This window comes from Amblyomma mixtum, chromosome 5, assembly GCF_055824585.1.
Source record: "Amblyomma mixtum isolate Tamu chromosome 5, ASM5582458v1, whole genome shotgun sequence".
NCBI classification, from domain to species: Eukaryota; Metazoa; Arthropoda; class Arachnida; order Ixodida; family Ixodidae; genus Amblyomma; species Amblyomma mixtum.
The window spans coordinates 15,316,290-15,336,187 of record NC_143016.1 but is presented as its reverse complement, the minus strand read 5'-3'; the positions used below and the strand labels follow the sequence as shown (position 1 = coordinate 15,336,187).

Genomic DNA, 19,898 nt, shown 5'->3' with positions numbered 1-19,898 from the left:
GCTAGGACCGCGCCTGTCAGTGCAAGTCAGTTCTTGCACGAGGTTACGTCGAATCGCTGCAATACCGCTTCGGGAGTACTGATAAATATACGATTTCGACATCTTTGCTCATTTATTTTCAATCTAGCGATGACGCATTTAGTTAGCGCGATTTGCGTGCTCGCCCAAGTCTCCGAAAGAGTGACACGGGGATTCTGCAATGTGTGGGAATTAACATTGCTCATGAAACTCACGTATGCAAAGCGGCACGACATTTCTGTCGAGAGACAACTTACGAGTCCCAGGCCGCCGCCTGGTCCGGGACCAGTTTCGCTCTCGTTAACAAAGGCGCACAGACATATGCCTATTTCATTCATGGGGATGTGTATTGCATCAAGTGCAGATGATGAGTTGGAAAGCTATTGACCGACCGCGCAAAGCATTTTGCCGGAAATAAATCATCATCATCATAGCCTGGCTGCTGCTGGTGATTATGATGATGATGACAACAACAGTAAACACGGAGGGGGAGGAGATTAAACACGAATAGGCCACAAACGAGGGCCAGGTTGACTTTACGACAGCCCTGAAATGACAAGATATTAGATCAGCGTACAGACCACATTTATATGGGGGCGAAATGCAGAAACGGACCTGTCCTGTGCGATTTCGGTGCACATTTAAAGGTTCACTGAAGAGGAATCTGAACTCGTCTTTTTGCCGCGGGAACACGATCTTCACGTTCCGAGCATTCTTAGAAACTGCGAATCATTGCCCTGTGCGGCCGCTTTCTCTAACTGAAATCGGATTAACGTCCGGCTCCCACCTTATCTTTTTTAATTCCCCGCCGACGGTGGGAGGAGTCAACCGAGTGCCTTTCAGGCAGTCGCGTGGCGGCTTTCCTTTCGCTTTTATTTTGTTTTTTTTTTTAGGTTTCCGTGAATAAATAGATCTAGTCAGAGAGCTGAAAATTAGGCCCATGGAAATAAAAATACGCGTGGACTTTTTGCTTTCGCCGATCACTACGTATCACTCCGCTGGTGGCAGAGCGGCAAGCCGCCACGGGACTGGTTGAAAGGTTGGTCGACTCCTCCCACCGTCTGCGGGGAATTAAAAAAAAAGGCGGGAGCCGGGACGTTTAATCGGATTTAAATTAAGAAATCGGTCGCACAGGGAAATAATTCGAAGTTTATAAGAACACTCGGAACGTGTAGATCGAGTTCCAGCGGTAAAAATACGAGTTCAGATTCCTCTTCAGTGCACCTTTAATGTCAAACTGAAGTTCACTTATATCCACAGACTGCGCTATTTTAAACACAAAGAGACTACTCTCTCCGAAAAGGGAGTTTTTATCAGCAACAAAAGACTAGAAAAAAAAAAAAAAACAGGTGGCGCCATCACCGACAGTTTCGCAAGTAAAAAAACTGCGTGCGACGACACCGAATTTCCGCTGCGGATCCCGGAGGCTATGCTACACTGCCATTCACTTCGAAACGGCGGCAACCAGTACTTCTCGGTGTAGAAGCCCCGGGTTTGAACTGAGTGGCGAGAACATTTTTTACTTCAGTTTTCTCGACCATAAATAGGTCTTTGGCTGCCCGGTTGGACGAACGTAGAGAAACCCAGAAAGAACCAGAGAATCAGTTTTTACTTCGAACAATAATAGTTCGACGGAGTTGTCCTTAGTTACCCTCTAAAGAACCCCAGGTGGTGTGAAGTTAATACGGAGCCCTACGCTGGCTACTGCATCCCTGCTAGCAGAATTCTTTGGCCCGTAAAAGCCTTAAATCGCATCAGTTAAAGCAGACACTGCCTGGGCCAGATACCACGCATTCAAATCTCCACTGAGTGGTATACTCCTCCCCAAGCGTGAAGTCGATTGCGCTGACATTTTTTTTTTCGGTCTCGCCGGAAGGGTAGCGAACAGCAAGCATAACGCCCAAAGCGAGTTTGCTACGGCGACTGCGACATGTGCAAATCGACCATATACGCATTGGCATCGTGCATGCACAAGTACGGTAGCAATCTCGACATCTGAGGGCAGGGCGTTCCCACGCTTCCTGCCGCGGGCGTCACGCTCGTGCAAGAGCCTGCTTGCGCCCCTTGCTTGGCGGAGTTAACCGTTCCGGCGTCATACGTGCAAGCGGGCACGTCAGCGCTTATCCGTGGCGGAGGCCCGCAACACGGTGGCGGCGGCAACGCCTCCGGTGCCGGCGTCGTCATATGCGTGCGACGCGAGCGAGGCCGCGATGATGGGTTTAGTTTTACAGGTCAACGGCGCGCGTCCCGGTCACGTTTTATTTGGCCGAGGGAGGAGGAGGGCGAACTCTTCAAGGCGCCGTGGGCGTCTTCGGCGGGTCTTCGAGTATTTGGGTCGACCGCGCCATTATCGCCACTTAGGCGCAGTAAAGAGCTGGGACAGACGCCGAGCAACCCGACGCCTACAGAGTGGTTAAACCATACTCGGTTTCTGGGAGACGAGTTTGAGTGAAGTCTGATCCCAGCTGCCGCAGAAGAAAATGTTAAAGCTGATTTGTGATGTAGTAGGCTTTCACAGCGGGAATGATGGCAGCCGCCGACGCCTTAGTTTATCGTAATCGTGATATCTTTAGTTTCTAATTTTTATATCAAAAGAGGGTCGTGGGAGAGGGGAGGGGGAGAGTAAAGAAAGAGAGGAAATATGAAGCATCGGATGTCGGAAACCCGTGCCGCTGGAACCTACTGCAAACTAACCACAACTGTTACTAATTAGTCCAAAAAGCTGTAATGACCCGCCGCACTGGCTTAGAGGCTCGCACGGATGCAGAGCTCAAGGTCGTGAAACCGTGTCCGGTCGCAGTGGCCGCGTTTTATGGAGACGGCATGCAAGAGACAACCAGGTGATCGAAATCGTCAAGAAGCCCTCCACTACGGTGTTTCTCATGGCCCGCGTGCAGCTCTCGAACTCCACCTACCATACCAAAAAGCTGTAACACTGAATAGTTAGTTGTTCAGTACCCGCTGCAGCGGCTCAGTGGCTTTGGCGTTCGGCTGCTGATGCTAAGGTAGCAGGATCGAATCCTAGCAGCGACAGACAAATAGCAAATATTTCCACGCTTGAAAGGAATCGTCGATTGGAACGACTCTGGCAATTAAGCCATACCGATCGCGGCAACTTTCTACATGTGTCCTAAGGGAGACGTTGCAGTATGGCAACGAGGAAGACTGGAAGCTGCCATGGCAGCTCGTATTCACCGTCTACCGCGGCGCATCTGCAGCGAAAGGTAACAAGTTGTTGAGGAAGGCCGTAAACGGGATATTTACGCGGCATACGTGCGCTCGCTGCAGCTGCGCTGACGTCATCGCTTAGTACGTGGACGGACGTGCGGCGGTGATGGTCGTGGTCGGGCGCTGTACTATAGAGACGGCATGACTCAGAACACACTTCCTGTTTCAGACAGTTTTACACCCGGCAACAACTGCTACTGGCTTGTCACACGAAGCGCCTTAATTACACATCTGTCCTCGCACTATCTCTCATACACACGTCCTGCGTCGTTCTGAGAATCTAAGGCGGAAGTGGGGTTGCTCTGTTTCTTTGCAGCATTGTTCCAAACCGTGTTTTCAAAAATCTCCGCTAAACTTGGGCCAAAAACCTGCCAAGAACAGAAAATACGTCATGTAATCTTCCAGAAATCCGCTGTACGTGCGCCCATAAATGTCTACCGATAACCAATGAGAAATTTATTTTTTATAGTAATAATAGCGAACAAAAAGTTACAGCTGACACTTAAGCTCCGTCTTAAGGGTATGACGCGATAGCATTAATAGGTTAATGCCCATACATGCGGAACTGGTCATTCGCGGATTTTTTTCATTCACATAGATCCCTGGGAGTCCTCGTACCACTCTTGGCGCAGTGGTACAGCGGCTATGTGATGCGCCACTGCCCTGCGATGGCAGGTGCTGCCATCGGTGGGGCTTGTGCGACACAGGTTGCTCATCCCGAGCAACCTCTCGCGTTTGCTCACAATTCAGCGAGCAGGTTTTGATGACGTCACAAGGTCACGTGACCTAGGTGGTCCACCAATGTTGCTTCTCCGGGGAACTTTTCGCTCACAACGCCGGCGAGGACGCCGGATTTTCAGCAGAACGGTAGCCTTGACGCTATCGCGTTAAAAACAGTTGTGAAAGCGCCATGTCGTCAAGTCAAGGTTCAGGGGTACCAGTCCCGCATTGCGCCCTTGAATGCGCACTTGAGCGCTTATTGTCTGCGTATAAATGCACGGCCATCACTAGCTAGCGCTGAGCAGTTAACTCAATACCGAGAACCTAAGCTACGAAGCCATCGACCACTAAACTGGGTGTCTTTTTTTTTTCAGAATCCAGTACAGTCGTCGTGGAATGAACTAAAACGTAGCCGACAATGCGGCCTGCGATCGTTTCGCTCAAGAGCAAAGCAGCTTTCTCTTTTTCGCTTTCGCGAGTTGACTATACGCAGCCACCTGCGTTCAGAGTTCACTCGACCTCAGCATCGGCGCTGTTCGCTCTCTACTCGTTCAGCACTCATTTCTCTCTCTATCCCTTTGGTGAGTTCAAGCGCAGCCGTGAAGGCTGCTCGGGAGAACAATGCCGACAACAGTTCGCCAATTAAGAACCCGTAGAAGCCGCGACCACCGCAGATATGAGTTTGCCAATTATAAATTCGTAGAAGAAAGTCGCGACCGTCGTTACCACATATCTGACCTGCAAGCTTGCATTTTATTTTTATTTCTTTTTATCTTTGAGAGCCCCCCCCCCCTTCAAATGCAGCTCCGGACGCAGTCTGACGCCCCCTCCTACACCGGCTGCTAAGCGCGAAGGCTTGTCACAGCCGTCAGCGATGTCGGCTTCCGATTTCGCTTTCCCTTCCCCTGTCGCTGCTTTCCGTAGCTCCCCCCTTGCCTACCCCGTTGGGACTCGGCGCTCTTTGCGGGTTGCAGCCGCCTCCGCTGGCGAGCGATCCAGCCTCGGGCGCGCGGGGTCACCTTGGTGAGACGCAGGCCAGACTTCGGTTGCATCGCGTACAGGCCATATACTGAGTCGCACAGGGGGAAGCGCTCGCACGTGGCATAATAAACGACGCACTCCGCCGCCCCTGCATGGCGGGAGCAGTTGTTCCCTCAGAATTATTTATTTCCGGTCGGTGCGATTTTCCTGTTTCATTTCTGTATGCGAAACGTAGCACATTCTCGTGAAGCCGTGAACATGCAGGCCCGTCCAGAGTCCTCGAGCGGTGCTGTTCGGAGCAAAGCAAGGTCAATTTTTAAATCAGCTCGTGCGTTTCACAAACATCGCTTGCGCTCGAGCGTAGGCGCATAGACAGACAACCCTAAAAGAGCAGCTGAGCTGAGGTTCTACCTTATTTGGTAAGCAGCGCACTGCACCAGCGCTCCATACAAGCCTGCTCACGGCTATACTTTTTCATGACGCATGTGTTTGTTTACCCGTTTGTTTACCCGTTGTGTCTGTTATACGCGTCATCCCACATATTCACAAGCGAAGTACATCATATTGGTTGGTGCTCGCACTGCGCAGTTGGATCCAACATCACCGCTGACGAAAGAAAGGTCTCCTAGCGCCGATACTACCATCACCCATGAAAGCCAGAAGAATGTAGCTTTTTGCGCTTCAGTGTACATCTGGAGCACGGAATCCAACAAGTGGTGATCGCATCAGCGCACAATAAGTCCCGCTTTACTCTGGTTCTTCTCCATACACTCAGAAACGTCAAGCACGTACGCACTCCTCTCCAGCGAATGTAATTGGTCCACATTAAACGAATAACGTAATAAAGAAAGAAGAAAACACAAGCAAAAACAAGAAAGAAAACAGGCTCGAGAAGTGGTTTATCCGGGCGGAGGTGGCAAAACGGTGCTATCCCAGTTTCGATTAGGAATATTTTCGCCTTTCACCACTGGCTGAAAGCACAGCCTAGCCGTCGTTACAGCCAGAATAACTAGTCAGGATGCCAAGAACTAAGAAAGGATCGGAATAAAACAAGCAGGAATGCTAAACCATACCGGCCCCAGACACGCTAAAACAACGCGGACGATTACCTCGGCACACTTTCTGCCCACTAAACCAACTGTCTCGGGTGTTCATTCCGGAGCGCGATCCTTGTCTCGGCTTAATTTTCCTTCCTCCTCCGTGTGCTACGCAGAGGAGGAAGAAGAGAAGTGCGGCGGCCTTGACAGTTTGTTCCCCTCTTCCGCCGGGCGTGCCTTGGCCGCGGACCTGCAGCTGTCTGCAATCACGACGCGCCTCCGCCGCGAGGGTCGACACAAGGGGCGCGCACGCTATTTCGGGCAGTCCCAGCGCCAGAACTGGCCCACGCGTATGTGCTCGAACACCGCTTCCGCACGTGGACGGAGAAAGAACCCGGACTCGATCGCGGTGCGTCGCAGCTGAGCTCGGGGTCCGGGGCCTTAGCGACAGCCCGCCTCGACGTAGCTGGCACTCGGTGAATTGCGCGTCGGATGAACCGGTGACGTCATCGTGACGTCCGGGAACAGCGCTCAGCATACTCGCCAGGCGAGCGGCGTCTGGCACTTCGTGATGAGCGTGTTGTGGGAACCGGTGACGTCGCCGTGACGTTCGGGAACCGCGCTGAGCATGGGCGTTCGCTGGCTGGGAGGTTGACGTGAACGGGGTGACTGTTCGGAATCTGAGTTCGGAAACCAACGAAGATAAGAGAAAGAATAGAAAGCTCATACTGTTACCCATATTTGATGATGACGACGTCCTTTTGAGCATTTCTCATTGCTACCCCTTGGCTAGGTTTTATTTGTTCTGGATCATCAGGATACAGAGCAAACCAGAGCAAAATCAATACCAGAGCAAAAGCACAATTCGGGCGTAATGTAGAAAGGTGGCTTACGCACATCTCACAGACTGTCCTGTTCTATAAACATGAATCTAATGACAACTAACACAAGTTCTAGGGCACCAAGATTAAAATGACACTGGATGACGCGATGCGGCGCTGACGCTGGCTGTCCAATGTCAGATACGCAGACAACTCTGGCCGACTCTGAATGCATATCGAATGCATACCAGCTTCTGAAGGCCGTTCGCACGCATAATAATGTCGTGCGATTTGCTGGCCCGCATGCGCTGGGCGATCAGAGCGGCAGAGGTAACGACCAATCAGGAATATTTGTGACCTTTGCGAATCTGGCCCAGACTCAGAATGACCTTAATGAGTCTCCGTTCGTGAGAGAAGTTCGTTCCACAACGCTGTCTCTGTGCTCCTGCTCCGTTTCTGTCGTTAGTCCGCTTGCGCTATTCCACCCAAAATGCACCTTTACCAACTAGCCCAATTGTCCATCCTTCTAAAGTTTGTTATTTCTAGGCCCCAAAGCTGTGGTGTCATTCGCTAATCATTGAACGAGCACAAACCAATCACTAACCTATATTATGCACGAACACATAAGCACACCGCCGCTACTATACCACGATCGCAGTTTCTTTTTTTCTTTAAGGACAAAGGCACACGCCTCCTTCCAAGGAGTCGAAAGAGGTTGGGAAACTGAGATTAGAACTTATAAAAATAAGCAGAAAACTTGCCGGGAAAGATTTGTTAATTTTCCGAGATTGCTTGAAGTTGCGCCAGAGTGTAGTAATAAACCAAGGAATTAACAGCATAGAAGTCGAAATGATTTGACTTTGACTAAGGGGGCGTTTGACATTTTTTTCGAGTCCCAGCACCTTTATTGACACCACGAATGGCGTAATAAAACGATCCTCTTCGTTTTAATTTATACCTTTCTTATCGTCCATTGCTCCTAAACCTGCCGATGCCGGCGATTGCCGCCAAATGCACCGCGTGAACCGCGCCTTCCAGGAACAAGGAATAAAATATGGAATAGGAGGAGGAGAAGGAAAGGTAGGGAGGAAAATGGAAGAGAATTGGCGCATAATGGTTACAGCCCGGATAATCCCTGCCCAATGGAAATGTTATACCTCCGTGCTTGACCCTTCGTCGCCAGTTTACGAATGGCCACGCATTTCTCTGTCTTCGCAGCTTATACTCTTATCACATACCCCTGACTGTGCTATCAAAATGAAGCTTGCTCCTTGAGACAATCGGCAAATCTTTTATTTGTTGCGCAAGGGAGCAATCTGACCGGGCGTCTGTTGCGCTGTTTTCCCCCTGACTTCTGTCTATTCGCTTGAGAGATTGCGAAACTTAGAGCATCTCGTCTTAGCTTGAACACGAAAGGTTTCACCGCGGATTAGATTCGAAGCATGCGGGTTTGTAAGAACGCAATAATACTTTTTTCTCGTTCGCTCCTTTCACGTTCTCCTGCTTTGTGCACGCCGACATATACTCAGCAGCGCACGTGCTCATGAACAGGAAACTCAACTTGAGAGCGAAGTCAAGAAGAAAGAAGCGCTGCTAGTTTGCTCCACAGCACGCTCCAGTTGCCAAGACTTGTCCGGACAGATCCCGCGCCCACGTCAGAGCGAAGGGAGTAGAGTTGCGAGCACAAGGCAACGCTACTGATAACTCTCTACGGTTGGGTTTATGTTTATAGTTTAAAGCTGGCGCGGTTCTCGTTGCTACGTGCGAGACAGGGATAATAAGGCGTGATCGTTTCTTCGAGACAAACAAAGATATCATCTCGAGCTTGGCTTCAGTCCACGGCACGTGTTGTGGCGACGCGTTCAGATATTCCTATGAAACTAAACGAAAAAAAAAAAACACTGTTGATGGAAAGCGTGTTTTATTGCATTTTATTTGCAATGCAGTCAAGTTAGAAATAAAAACGCGCGCCTGCGTCGCAGGATGCCTTCTTTAACTACAGTGCTCCGCAATGCAGCATTCCTGAATAAAAGATCAGCGCGTTCTGCGAGAAATCCTTTTTCCTACGAATAGAACTCCATGACCTTTGAAAGCACCTACAAACAATAGGCGGCAGTTTATTAACCTGTCAAATGCAGTGCACGCTACGCTTAAGTAGAACCTCGAACAAAGGAATAGGAGCAACTGAGGATGCACTAACAGACTCTGAAAGCGGAACGTCATGTAGCTTTGTAAAGTAATAAACAATCATGAAATACCAGACTGGTTTTACGAATTCGAAAATTAATCGAAAAAAAGGCAGATTTCTGAGAAGGAAAGCGCTATTGCCTGAGGTATTTGAAGATAAGCCATGCCCAACACTACTGATAGGAAAAGCACTGTTGACGACCTAAACCATATGACAGAAAATGAAGATGGCTGCGTTCTTATCAAACTGAGCATGAAGATTTTTTTTTTTTTTTTCCCACCCAACTCTTGCTAAATCGAGAACGGTATATTTTTGGTGGACACTCACGAGGCCTTTGTGCGGTGCTATAATGGCTAGACCTGGTGGCATTGTCATTTGCTGTTGTTTTATTTCATTAAGGCGCGCTTTTGTCCCTGTGGTGCCGTTACGTAAGTCGGAGAGGGTTCGCTGAACGCAGCCCCCCCTTGGCAACCAGCGTCTCTCCACCGGTGAGCGATGCCAAAAACAACCCGCTCAGCTAGACTCTGGTCGGGGCGGGGAAAAATAATAAACAGTGGGTAAGACAAAAACAAGGGCCAAATATTGTGTAAAAGTGCACGTCTGTGTCGACGACGCAGCGCCCAAAGAGAAGGTAGCTAAAAAAAAAAAGAAAAGAAGTACTAGCGCTATGGGGAAGTGAGGCAAAAATTTTCAAGACAAGCCACGAGGCGATTCGGTATATCATTTAGCTAACACGTGAACATTGCTGGCGAACAGTGCCGGCGAGGATTACCCAGTTGTCGGTTTTCTCGCTATAAGGTCATGAGGTATAATGCTCAACGTGACGTCGTTGTGGGCTGTAATGGTGGTTACATCACTTTACGCAGCTCACCAAGCAGAGGCAACGGGATCTCTCCTCTAGCAAACTGAACAAGCCTGCATTGTGGTGTTCGACGACGCCGCAAAAGCAAAGCATTGTTTAAGTAATTTTGCTTCTTTATTGACTAGAGCGACGAGCATCGCCCGCAAAGGTCACGCCTAATAGCATGCTCTTCGAGACAGCGGATGCCGGGGCATCTACATTGTGTCTGTTGCTGCGGCGTCCAGCTGTGCACAAGATTGCACCCTCGAACTTGGGCGTCATGATTCCCCCCCTCTCTTCTGCGTGTTGCAAGAACGCAACTGCGAATAGATGAACCAAACGAGACAGTTCCAATTAACTCTATTATCGGTACGTAACGCAGTTATCTCTATCTCTAAGAAAGGGGAGATTCTCCATAGGAAAACATACGAGGGGCGGAAGCCTTTGCAGAGGGCCGGTGTGGGTGGGAACAGGGGAAAGCGCTGCCCCCTCGAGACAGATGAGAAGTATTATCCTGACGTAGAAATATGGGCCGACGACAGCATCAGGCGTTGGTTGGCAGGAGATCGCGTCTCACGGGCAGCTGCTTCGCTAGTGAATAATTTATGCGACGATAGTCAGAATACCGGAACACGACACAGGGCCGCTCGATATACGGTTTAAGGCATTCCGAACGAGGTGGAAAGACAAACTCATTCATATCGGAAATGCAATGTTTTAGAAGTCCCGGCCAATGCGATTGGTCGTGATAAACGTGCGCTCCGACACTCGTCTACGTGTTCACTTTCTGATCTTCCCCAAAGCGCCCACGCGCTTTCGGGAATGAACCCTCGGCGCGCCCTTCGTTTGCCCTCCAGCCGGGGTAGAGTAGACCTCTCCAGGCGGCGACAGTGCACCTAGCCGGATTCCCGGCCCCCCTCGGAGCGAAAGGAAATAAAGGAGGACCGCCTGCAGGCCTGCAGCGTTTGTATGCGCCGGTTACCATGACAACCCGAGCACGCTCCGCCCTGCCCCCGAGCATACGTCACCGCTCGACGTAGTCAGCCCGCAGCACGGAGGCAGCCGGAGCAGCCACCGGTGACGTAACACCATTGATCGCCCAAGAGGGTGACGTCACCGCTTTTGCAGACACTGCACGTGCGTCTGCTTTTAGCAGACCCCCACGCAACGTGCCGGCCGGCACGCAGACACATGTCGGTGACCCACATATGGCGGCCCAGGAAGGAGCAGCCGTGGTTCGCGATGACACACCCACACACCCGCACTTAAAGAAAACACTCGGTCGGCCACGCTTATGTATTTATATATATCAGCTCGCACCACTTCGCGCCCTAGGTTAGTAGGGCTGGCTCAAGGCTCGCTAAGTGTTGCGTCACATACAAGTGCCGTAGAGAAAGGGCGCTGGGGGCACAGCTCGTTTTTGTGAGGGATGCTGCTATTTGTTCCCGAGTCGTGCTCCGTTTAAAAGTTGCAGTATCAGGCTAGGAAACCACACTCGAACAAGAACGGTGTGTCTACAGGGAGACCTAAGTGTGTTATTGGACGCTTAAAGAGGTGTGAGAAGTGGAAATTTCTCACCAAAAGAAAGAGAGAGAAAGAAGAAAACTGTGACTAAGTCATGAAAACCGATGAAATTTGTACGTGTCTTTTATTATTTCACCGAATGCGGGAAAGATGCCAGGGTAGTTTTTAGCAAATGCATTTTTAGTGAAAACACAAAGAAAAAACTTACAGGTCGTCTTAACCACATTATTTAAAAAAATGCGATAACATTTAGGTTGGCTGTTGGCTGTTATGCTAATGTTCCGGCATCGTAATCATCAGGCGTTCAAAATGACGAAGAAAGCGACAGCGCGTTAACGGGTGTCTCTGACACCAAATCAAGATCCTCAAAAGTCAGAACACGGCAAAACGAAGATCATGTTTACTTAACGACGTCTCATCGGGAGGGAGACGCTCCATCGATTTCCCGAGGGGCGTTGACGAAATCAATCGCAGTGTTGCAGCAGACCGCGCCCTTTTCCCCGTTATCAGCTTAATCAGCCGGGTCGAGTGCATCTACCCCACGGAGATCCAGACAGCATTAAAAAGAAATTACGTCGCAAATGAAGTGCCTCCGCAGGCTGCGCGAACAAGGATAAGAAGATGGGGGTTTATTGTTCGGTGCGCTACCAACGGACGCAGCTCCCGATCGAGAAGCAGCAAAAGAAAAGAAACGACCCATTTTTATTGCTATCTCGTTTGTTTCGGCTAACCCTGACTATCAATGCAGCCTTGATGGAGGACAATGAAATGCGTTCTGGGGCCGTTCGCGACTCTGCCCCACGCCACGTGGAGCGCCCGAAGCACTCAAGGGCATGAAACCACCGTTACGTTAATCTACGGCAGCAAAGCAAGGATCTCAGTGGATCTGAGCCATCGCCATCGCTTGTACCTTGTTATGTTGATAAACGTGACACTGCAGTCGTGCATGCCAGCGGGAATTGGATGTGGTTTAGTAAAATCCTCAAGGTCATACTCGACACAGAATCGAACGCGCTAAGCTGCAATAAAGGTCAAAGCTACGCCGATGTCATAGCCTGCAAATTATATATCTCTATCACTTTTATGAAGTTGTCTTCGATGCAACGTTCGCATTTCACTCCGCTGCTGGTTCAAATAAACAGCGTCGTTTTAGACTTTAATAGGATTAAATGAGGGGGAGGAAAGTATAGCACCCTCCCTTTCCGGATCATGGTGCAAAGTTAATCCTAAATCTAGGACCCAGTGCACGCACATTTCACGGCCACAGATGCGTTGGGCAAGAGTCCCACTAATCCGATTTCGACGCACTTAATGGACGCGCTAAACTGAAGCCAATCTCCGTGTTCCAGAGAAAGAAAGGATGAAGACGACTGAGAAGGGAGGGAGGGAAAGTGGGTGTTGCGTCGAGTGCCGCAACTTGGCGCAGTCGACGCCAGCCAGCGGGACTGAGCTGTCATTTATAAAAGCGGTCACGCCCTTCAATTGACCTTGGGGAGCCCAAGCCATGAGGTCGATCTTGCGCGGTGCCAAGACACCCACGAAAGGGTCGAGTCAGTTGAAATAAGCGCCAATGCGACTTAATTGCTCACGACGACGGCGATCCTACAGGCGTTCGCAGACGTCGTTGAGAAGCGCACTTGTTCACCGAGCCGGCTAAGAAGCCTACGGTCGTTAAACGCGGAACAAATTAACACACTTCGGGTTTTTCCCTTCCAGCCGTACGTGTAGAGGTTCAGGCACGCGGAACACAGAGGCGCAGGCTGAAAGCAAGAGGAACTCTTTTCGACGGACAATAAAACCGAGTCACAATAGGACCGGCATTCAAGAGATTAGAAACTCTACACGTGCCTTGTTATAGCCCCGCGACCTCGAGGTATAGGTAGAGTCACTGGATAAGGTATCCGGTGACTGTAAGTACAGGTATCGCTATAGGCCGCTAGAGCAAGCCATTGTTTGCGAGTAAGCATTTTGTGAAAAGGGTTTCTCTTAATCATTTCCCTCTATTTTTCTTGTGTTTAGCGTGACCAGCTTTGGACCTTTTGAGCTCACTCATCAATTTGCGCTGCGATTCGTTTCTCAAAGGAATCCCTCCAGCCTGCGTACTGAATATATGAAAGCGCTATATGGCGTCTTTAAAACACTTTGATGCAGACTGTCGTTATGCCAAGTTGAACTGCGGTGATTTGCAAATTAGAGCTTCAGAAACTGACGCGATGCCGGTAAGGTTGCAGAAATGTGATAGACCTTAGATAGTTAGCATAACGGCGGGCCAAAATAGGAGGACACATTTCGTACGCATATTGCCGCATGCGAACCAAATTGCAAAGCCAAGCTGAAGCTTTCATGTGCAACAAAACTGCTTCAACAAGCGGCTTGCTTACTGCCGATGCCTTTTGTCGTGCGATTATGAGACAGAATCCATTCCAGCGACCCATAAGGATTGGCCAATAGTGAACAAGGAATTGATGAATCAAAAGTTGGGGACCCATTAAGAGCGCCAAAGTGCATTGCTGTCTTGAGAGCAGTGTCCGTCCTGAGATATAACGCCACATGGCCAACGTCACGGGAAGTTCCGAAGCACATCTATGGGGCGGGGGGGCATTCAGCGCTCGACTTTGATGTAGAAGACGTCACGAAATAACCACCGAGTAAACGGGTTCACCCATTGTGCAGTTGCCGAGCTGAAAGCTTTTACGCGGCCGCAAGCGCAAATGTCAGCGCATCGGCGACCACCCGAGGCGTTCCTGAGATATCTCTCCAGACTGCCGTTGCCAGCGCAGCATAAATAAAATTCTTTCAGGGGCTGCATGTTTAATTTTTTTCTTTTATTGTGGGCGTTGTTGCTCTAAGAATATTTCTCCAAAGACGCTTTCTTTCTTTTTCAGATAACAAGCCACAGTCGTGATGGATTCATTTCTCATGACATCTGCTGTAGGACAATGCATCCCTGCCATAAATTATGCTCATGCAGATATTTTTCTTTATCATGTCTTGTAGTACACTGTCGACTCAATGTGCTTGGAATAAGAAGAGAACTGAGAGACGACTACAATAGCCGGCAGTAGCATATTTGAGCGCTCTTCACGTATTTTCACACCACGGCTGGGGGTGGCGTGTCACGCTGCTACGTAACTCTACTAGCTACTCTCCGAGAACTTCCGGTGGCAGCCCCTTTCCGGTTGTCCATTCCTCCGCCCTCGTCACGGCAGGTGGCGTTTAGCTCTGCTACTGCCTAGAGTTACTAGTAACTCTACTACTGCCTGCCTCCTGTCACCTGTCAGGTGACGGAGTGACCTATGACCTGTCAGGTGGCATGTTACGCCGACAACGACTACGACGCGGAATGCAGGAATGTGCGCCTAAGAGCTGTGCTCTATAAAATGTTCTACAACTAACATCCGCAAAGACGAGCATGACGCAACACATTAAACATGATCGCGCGGTATATGCTGTCCAGGGGAATGATTCATGAAAACGAATCTCCGTACTTAATGAGAACTCGCAAAACCAGCAAGCAGCTTAAGCTATAACCCGAAATTCCTGGAACGTTTTCGCGCATGCATGCATATACTATACACACACAGACACACTGTCCGATACACCGACCCATTTCTTCTTTTCAGAGCGAATTCACTTCTCGATCGCAAATATCGTTTGGATGAAATTTACAAGGCTTCCTTCCTGGTTACACACGTCAGTTTAATTGGCGAAACATGAGGTTAGTATCGATAATCTTCATGCATGTTACTGTTTGTAAAGAAGGTAATCCAGCCACAGGAAACCTTGACGTAGTTACATTTTTTAGTGACGTCATATTAACATTAAGCCGACTCTTATAACGCCAGTGGAATACGCTAGTGGTGATGACGTCATATTACATAATACGTTCCAGAGCCCTCCGCAGTGTTGATCCCTATATAATGGTAGAACATCGATTTAAAGCCCCACTGAGATACCCTAACCGCATTTCAGAAACGAGTAAAACGAAGACACAAAATGTTGCCATTATTGCAGCGCGCCGTACATCACGTGCTTAGCAGCCCATAGTTTCGATAAAGATGTGCAGAAGGCTTCGAATGCGATATCCTTGCAATGGATCCAGAAGGGACTTATTAAATGGTCATCTTTTGTTCAGTGACGTACGTAGAGGCACTACTCTGTAGAACTGGCAGGGCAATACGTGCGGAAAACGAAGTTGCTATGCAGGAAAGCTGATGTGACCAGCTTGCTCGACACGGCTAGGGAAGTGGAAAAGTGATGCGCTCCATTCTAATTTATTTCGTTAATTTTTAAATTCATTCGGGTGCGAAAAAATTATCACTGCGAGCCTATCAACAAAAAGTGTTCCCACATCCTAGTCCAGAATATATACATTTTGAAGAGATTTAGAACCCTCTACTAGATGCATGTGCACACGGCTACACTGTCGTCGCTCCGTCCAATAGTATTAATTGACCGGTAATGCAATTAGGGAGACGAGCTAATAATATACGCATTAATCACATCAGGCAGATTGAATGTGTTCTGCAGAAAGCGTTTTTGCATTTGATCTTGAACTGCCCAGCCAGTGCGGAACGCAAAATAAGCATTCAGAGGTCAAACCGGCTTCCGCGCCGGGCACGAATTTCGGAAATGAGAATGCTCTGAATGCGTGACCCCTTCTCTGACCTTGAACCCTCGGCGCCGCTTTCACAACTTTTAACCTGAATAAATTGGGAAAACGCTGAAGGAAATTTTAAAACGCTTCACGAGGCCGCTGGGCGTGTGGGAAACAAATCGCCATTCAGTGTATGCGGCTTCTGATAACGGGAGGGGAATTTACTCAAAACGGTGAAAACACAACACGGCATTCAGCTAGTAATATTGAACATCGGGGCCTGTGTCAGCAATTCGTTATGACCTGACGCGAGGTGATGTCAGTTTGTAACCGTTAATGCACAGGTGGCTGAAAATTTCGACCAGAAGGCAAAAAAATAAAAAAAAGACGTGTCACGACTTACAATCAGCACCGCCGTGCCCAGGAACTCGTGGATGAGTTGCCGCACAAGGAGGTTCTCGATCTTCATCTTGGAGCCTGTCGTCGAGGTCTCACGACCTAGCCGGGCGCTGTCAAGTCGATCTGAACCGCGCGACTTCTCCGGCGCTTCACTGGCGCTGGGCTTCTCCGCAGTGACGGGGTCAAGCCGATATCATCGTCGAGCAGCGGCTCGGCCGGGCATCCCCGCTCTCCAGCCGCCGTCCACCTGGTTCGCCGAAACAGCCGTCTATCTTTTTCTTTGAGAACGGCGCTGGCTGCGGCTCGAGACCTCTCGCGCGACCCAAGCTCGAGGCCGCTTGATGATGCTGGGTGCTTTTCCCGCTTCACCAATGAGGCTGCTGCACTTTTATACACACCGGCTTTCGAAGAGCTACGGTTGGAGGCGCTTTCGGTTTTGATTTTAAACATTCTTGCTTCACAGCATAGATGGCGCCACTACATCAAGAAGCTGTAAAGTGGCTCACACGTTTGCTGTGAACAGTGCCAGTACCCCCACATGGTCATTTTTTTCTTTGTTCTTTATCATTATTTTTATTTTTGTGCTTAACAAGTCTACACTAGTATACACCAACCCATTGCAAAAAAAAAAAAAAAATGACTGTTAACATCATCATCACCATCAACGTTTTTTTTTGTTGCGGAAACGAAACTAGAACAGCATACTAGAAGTGCTTTCGTTTTTCACCATCCAAGCGCAGGACAACATATGAACATCGTCAGACTTCTTTATTGAGACAAAGTTTAGGTGTCTTTGGAGAAAGGTGATCTCAGCGAACGAATAAAATAATTTTAACAGATAGTTACAAGGCCATGCAAAGGAGACAAACATATTTCATTGCGATTAGAATATATACAAAAATACTCAGTAGGCAGCCTGTGGTAGCGTTTGCTAGTACACAGATTACGCATATAAAAAAATAACCCTTTTTCTCTCTCTTTTTCTTCTATAATTTTTTTTTCTATCACTATCAGATCAGAATTTATGGTTTCCTTTCGGACTGTAAAGAGCCATGCCAAGCTGTGATGCAAATCCCACTGGAAAGGTGTTGGGGGTGGTGTTGTGGTGTGGACGTTCATGCGTGCGGGCGTGCTTTTTTTTTTTCTGATGTTCGTTTCTATTGCTGTGACGAAATCAGTGTGGTCAGTTTAACTGCCTGTAGCGTAAGACCAGTGTTTATTTAGATTTCGGGTTTGTGTACCCACAAAGCCACCGCTGCGACTTACGCGCGCTGACTCGTACCGCCCATTAGCGGGAATTTTGTTATCCTCCAGACCGTCTTGCAGCTTCATATCGAAATTTACGTTTTTAGCGCCGGTAAGATTTTTGAATGAATGAGACTGCGAGAAAGTTGATGACGTTTTTGCAGATACTGTCTTGATTCACGCTTCGATCTACACCGCTGGGGCTGGCGATGCCATCACTCGGAAAGAAGATTGATGGAGTCGGGCTGCAAGTGTTGTGCCTGTTTTGACTAGCGCATATACGTATATCTCGTCTGTTCAACTTAAACCAATAGAAGCTGTCCGGATCTCGCAAGTCATGCGCTAGTTGCTAGTAGTTTAACCATGGATGTGGAGGATTCGGAGAAATCTAGCAGCTCGCAGGACAGTGTGGATAGCGATGTTGTGGTGCCTGTGCCCGATGATACGGACTTCATCAACGAAGTGCTTCTGAGGCTTCGTGTGGAGGCATCGGACAGCCTTGACGTACCATTCTTCGACGACAGTTGCAGTGTCACCGGTACGATAGCCAAATTAAAAGCGTGGAATGCGATACTCAACCCTATTGGCATAGAGCTACACGAATTTCAGCCTGGGAAGTTTGCGTTGTCGTCACTAAATACGCACCGTTATGTGAATGGAACGGACGAATTTGTGCAGCAGGCTGCCGTGGCCTTCTACTGGGCGCTGAAGACGCACCCGTGCATCAAAAAGGTCAAAGTCACGCATCACTTGTTCCTCATCCACTGCTTCCCTCTCATGAAACGTGCCTTCTTGGAAAGTGGCTCCCTTGAAACATTGAACTTGTTTCACTGCTCCTTAGCCCCTTACTCTTCGGCAGAGTTCGTAGATGCACTTTCTGCAATGACGCAGCTAAAGCGCATAAAGCTTGAACAGCTGAAGCTGGACACCTCTGGCTTTGAGAATTTGTCTCGTGTTCTTGAACGGAACCAACAACTTGAAGTTGTATCGCTGCATTGTGCAACACCATGTGATGATGTGCCTACTTGCTTAATGAACGTGTTGTGCAGCCTTCCTTGTCTAAAAGTGCTTTCTTGGAGTTGTGAACACTTGGCACCTGCTGTAGGATTTGGTATTGCCCAGCTGCTGAAAACAACACGGACCCTTCAGGAACTCGAGCTGCTCTTTGAAGAAGATATACATCCTGAATGCATTCAGGCTGTCACAACTGCTCTTGAACAGAATTCTACAGTTCACTCAGTGAAGCTCTACTATGCTTATATCTACAATCGTGGTGCAGAAGCACTTGCATCTGCTCTCACAAAAAACTGCCATGTCAAGTACCTTAAGCTATGCCACTGTGAAATTGGTGATGCTGGAGGAGCTGCCATTGCACAAATGCTTAAAGTAAACAAATCCTTGGAGGAGGTCGACCTTTCTGAAAACAAGATGGCAAACACTACTGGTGAGGCACTTGCTCAAGCAATCTCTGTGAATCCAGTGCTCACGAAGCTGAACCTGTCTGGAAATCGTTTTGGTACATCAGCTGTCATCTCAATAGCCCGAGCACTTGCTGGCAATCATGTGCTTGAACGGCTGGAGATTGGCCTTATATGCACTGCTGACATTGCTGAAGATGCTGTCAGTATAATACTTGGCGATGAACAGTCAGAATTGTATTACAACGAGAGTGAACAGTTAGTCATGGTGTTTGGTGAACTTAAGTCTTTTGAACGTATTACTGCAACTTGGGGTGATGCAGGGGTATTTGAGCTTGCTAACACTGTTAAGACCTCGAACACGATTCGTAAAGTTTCACTTGAAGGCCTCCATGAAATTTCTGTTGAACCACAGAAACAACTCTTCGAAGCACTTAAAGAGAACAATTCTGTTGAAGAGCTGTGCTTTCCAATGTATCTCTCATGCTACGTCGACACGGCACCGATTCTTGCTGACTACCTCCGGAAAACCACATCGCTGAAGCGCCTCACATTTACGTTAGAGGCTGAGCAGAAAGATGCAGTTAGTGTGCTTGCTGATGCTCTTTCACAAAACAAAACTGTGGAGTATCTGGAGATTGTCTGTCCTAATGTGGATGAACATGCTGAAAAGTGCCTTGCAGATATGCTTAGACGAAATGACACGCTTGAGACATTGATCCTCAATGACTATGCTTCCCAGTTTGAGACAGCAGTGCATGAACCCCTCGTGCTACTGTCACATGGCTTGAAGGAGAACTATTCTCTCACCAAGTTCAAGAATGAATTTTCCTGGGTGCCGTGGCTTGGCATGGCACAAGTTCAGGAGGTTATCCGAAGAA

At 48.8% G+C, this 19,898-nt stretch overlaps 1 protein-coding gene across 3 annotated transcripts in view; it reads right to left on the bottom strand.

Moving 5' to 3' along the window:
- The window catches only part of LOC149341363 (aquaporin-9-like), a 51,912-nt gene extending 35,144 nt beyond the window's left edge, over positions 1 to 16,768 (bottom strand). Inside the window, exon 1 of one of the 3 annotated variants that reach the window (XR_016282922.1) lies at positions 16,359 to 16,767. Coding sequence is in view for 2 of the 3 variants with exons in the window: in XM_089543445.1 (XP_089399571.1) it covers positions 16,359 to 16,424 (66 nt within the window). In the remaining variant the exon portion in view is untranslated. Of the gene's footprint in view, positions 1 to 16,358 lie in introns of all 3 variants that reach the window. The other 2 variants (XM_089543445.1, XM_089543446.1) reach the window with 2 other exon arrangements.
- Between the last annotated feature and the right edge of the window lie 3,130 nt (positions 16,769 to 19,898).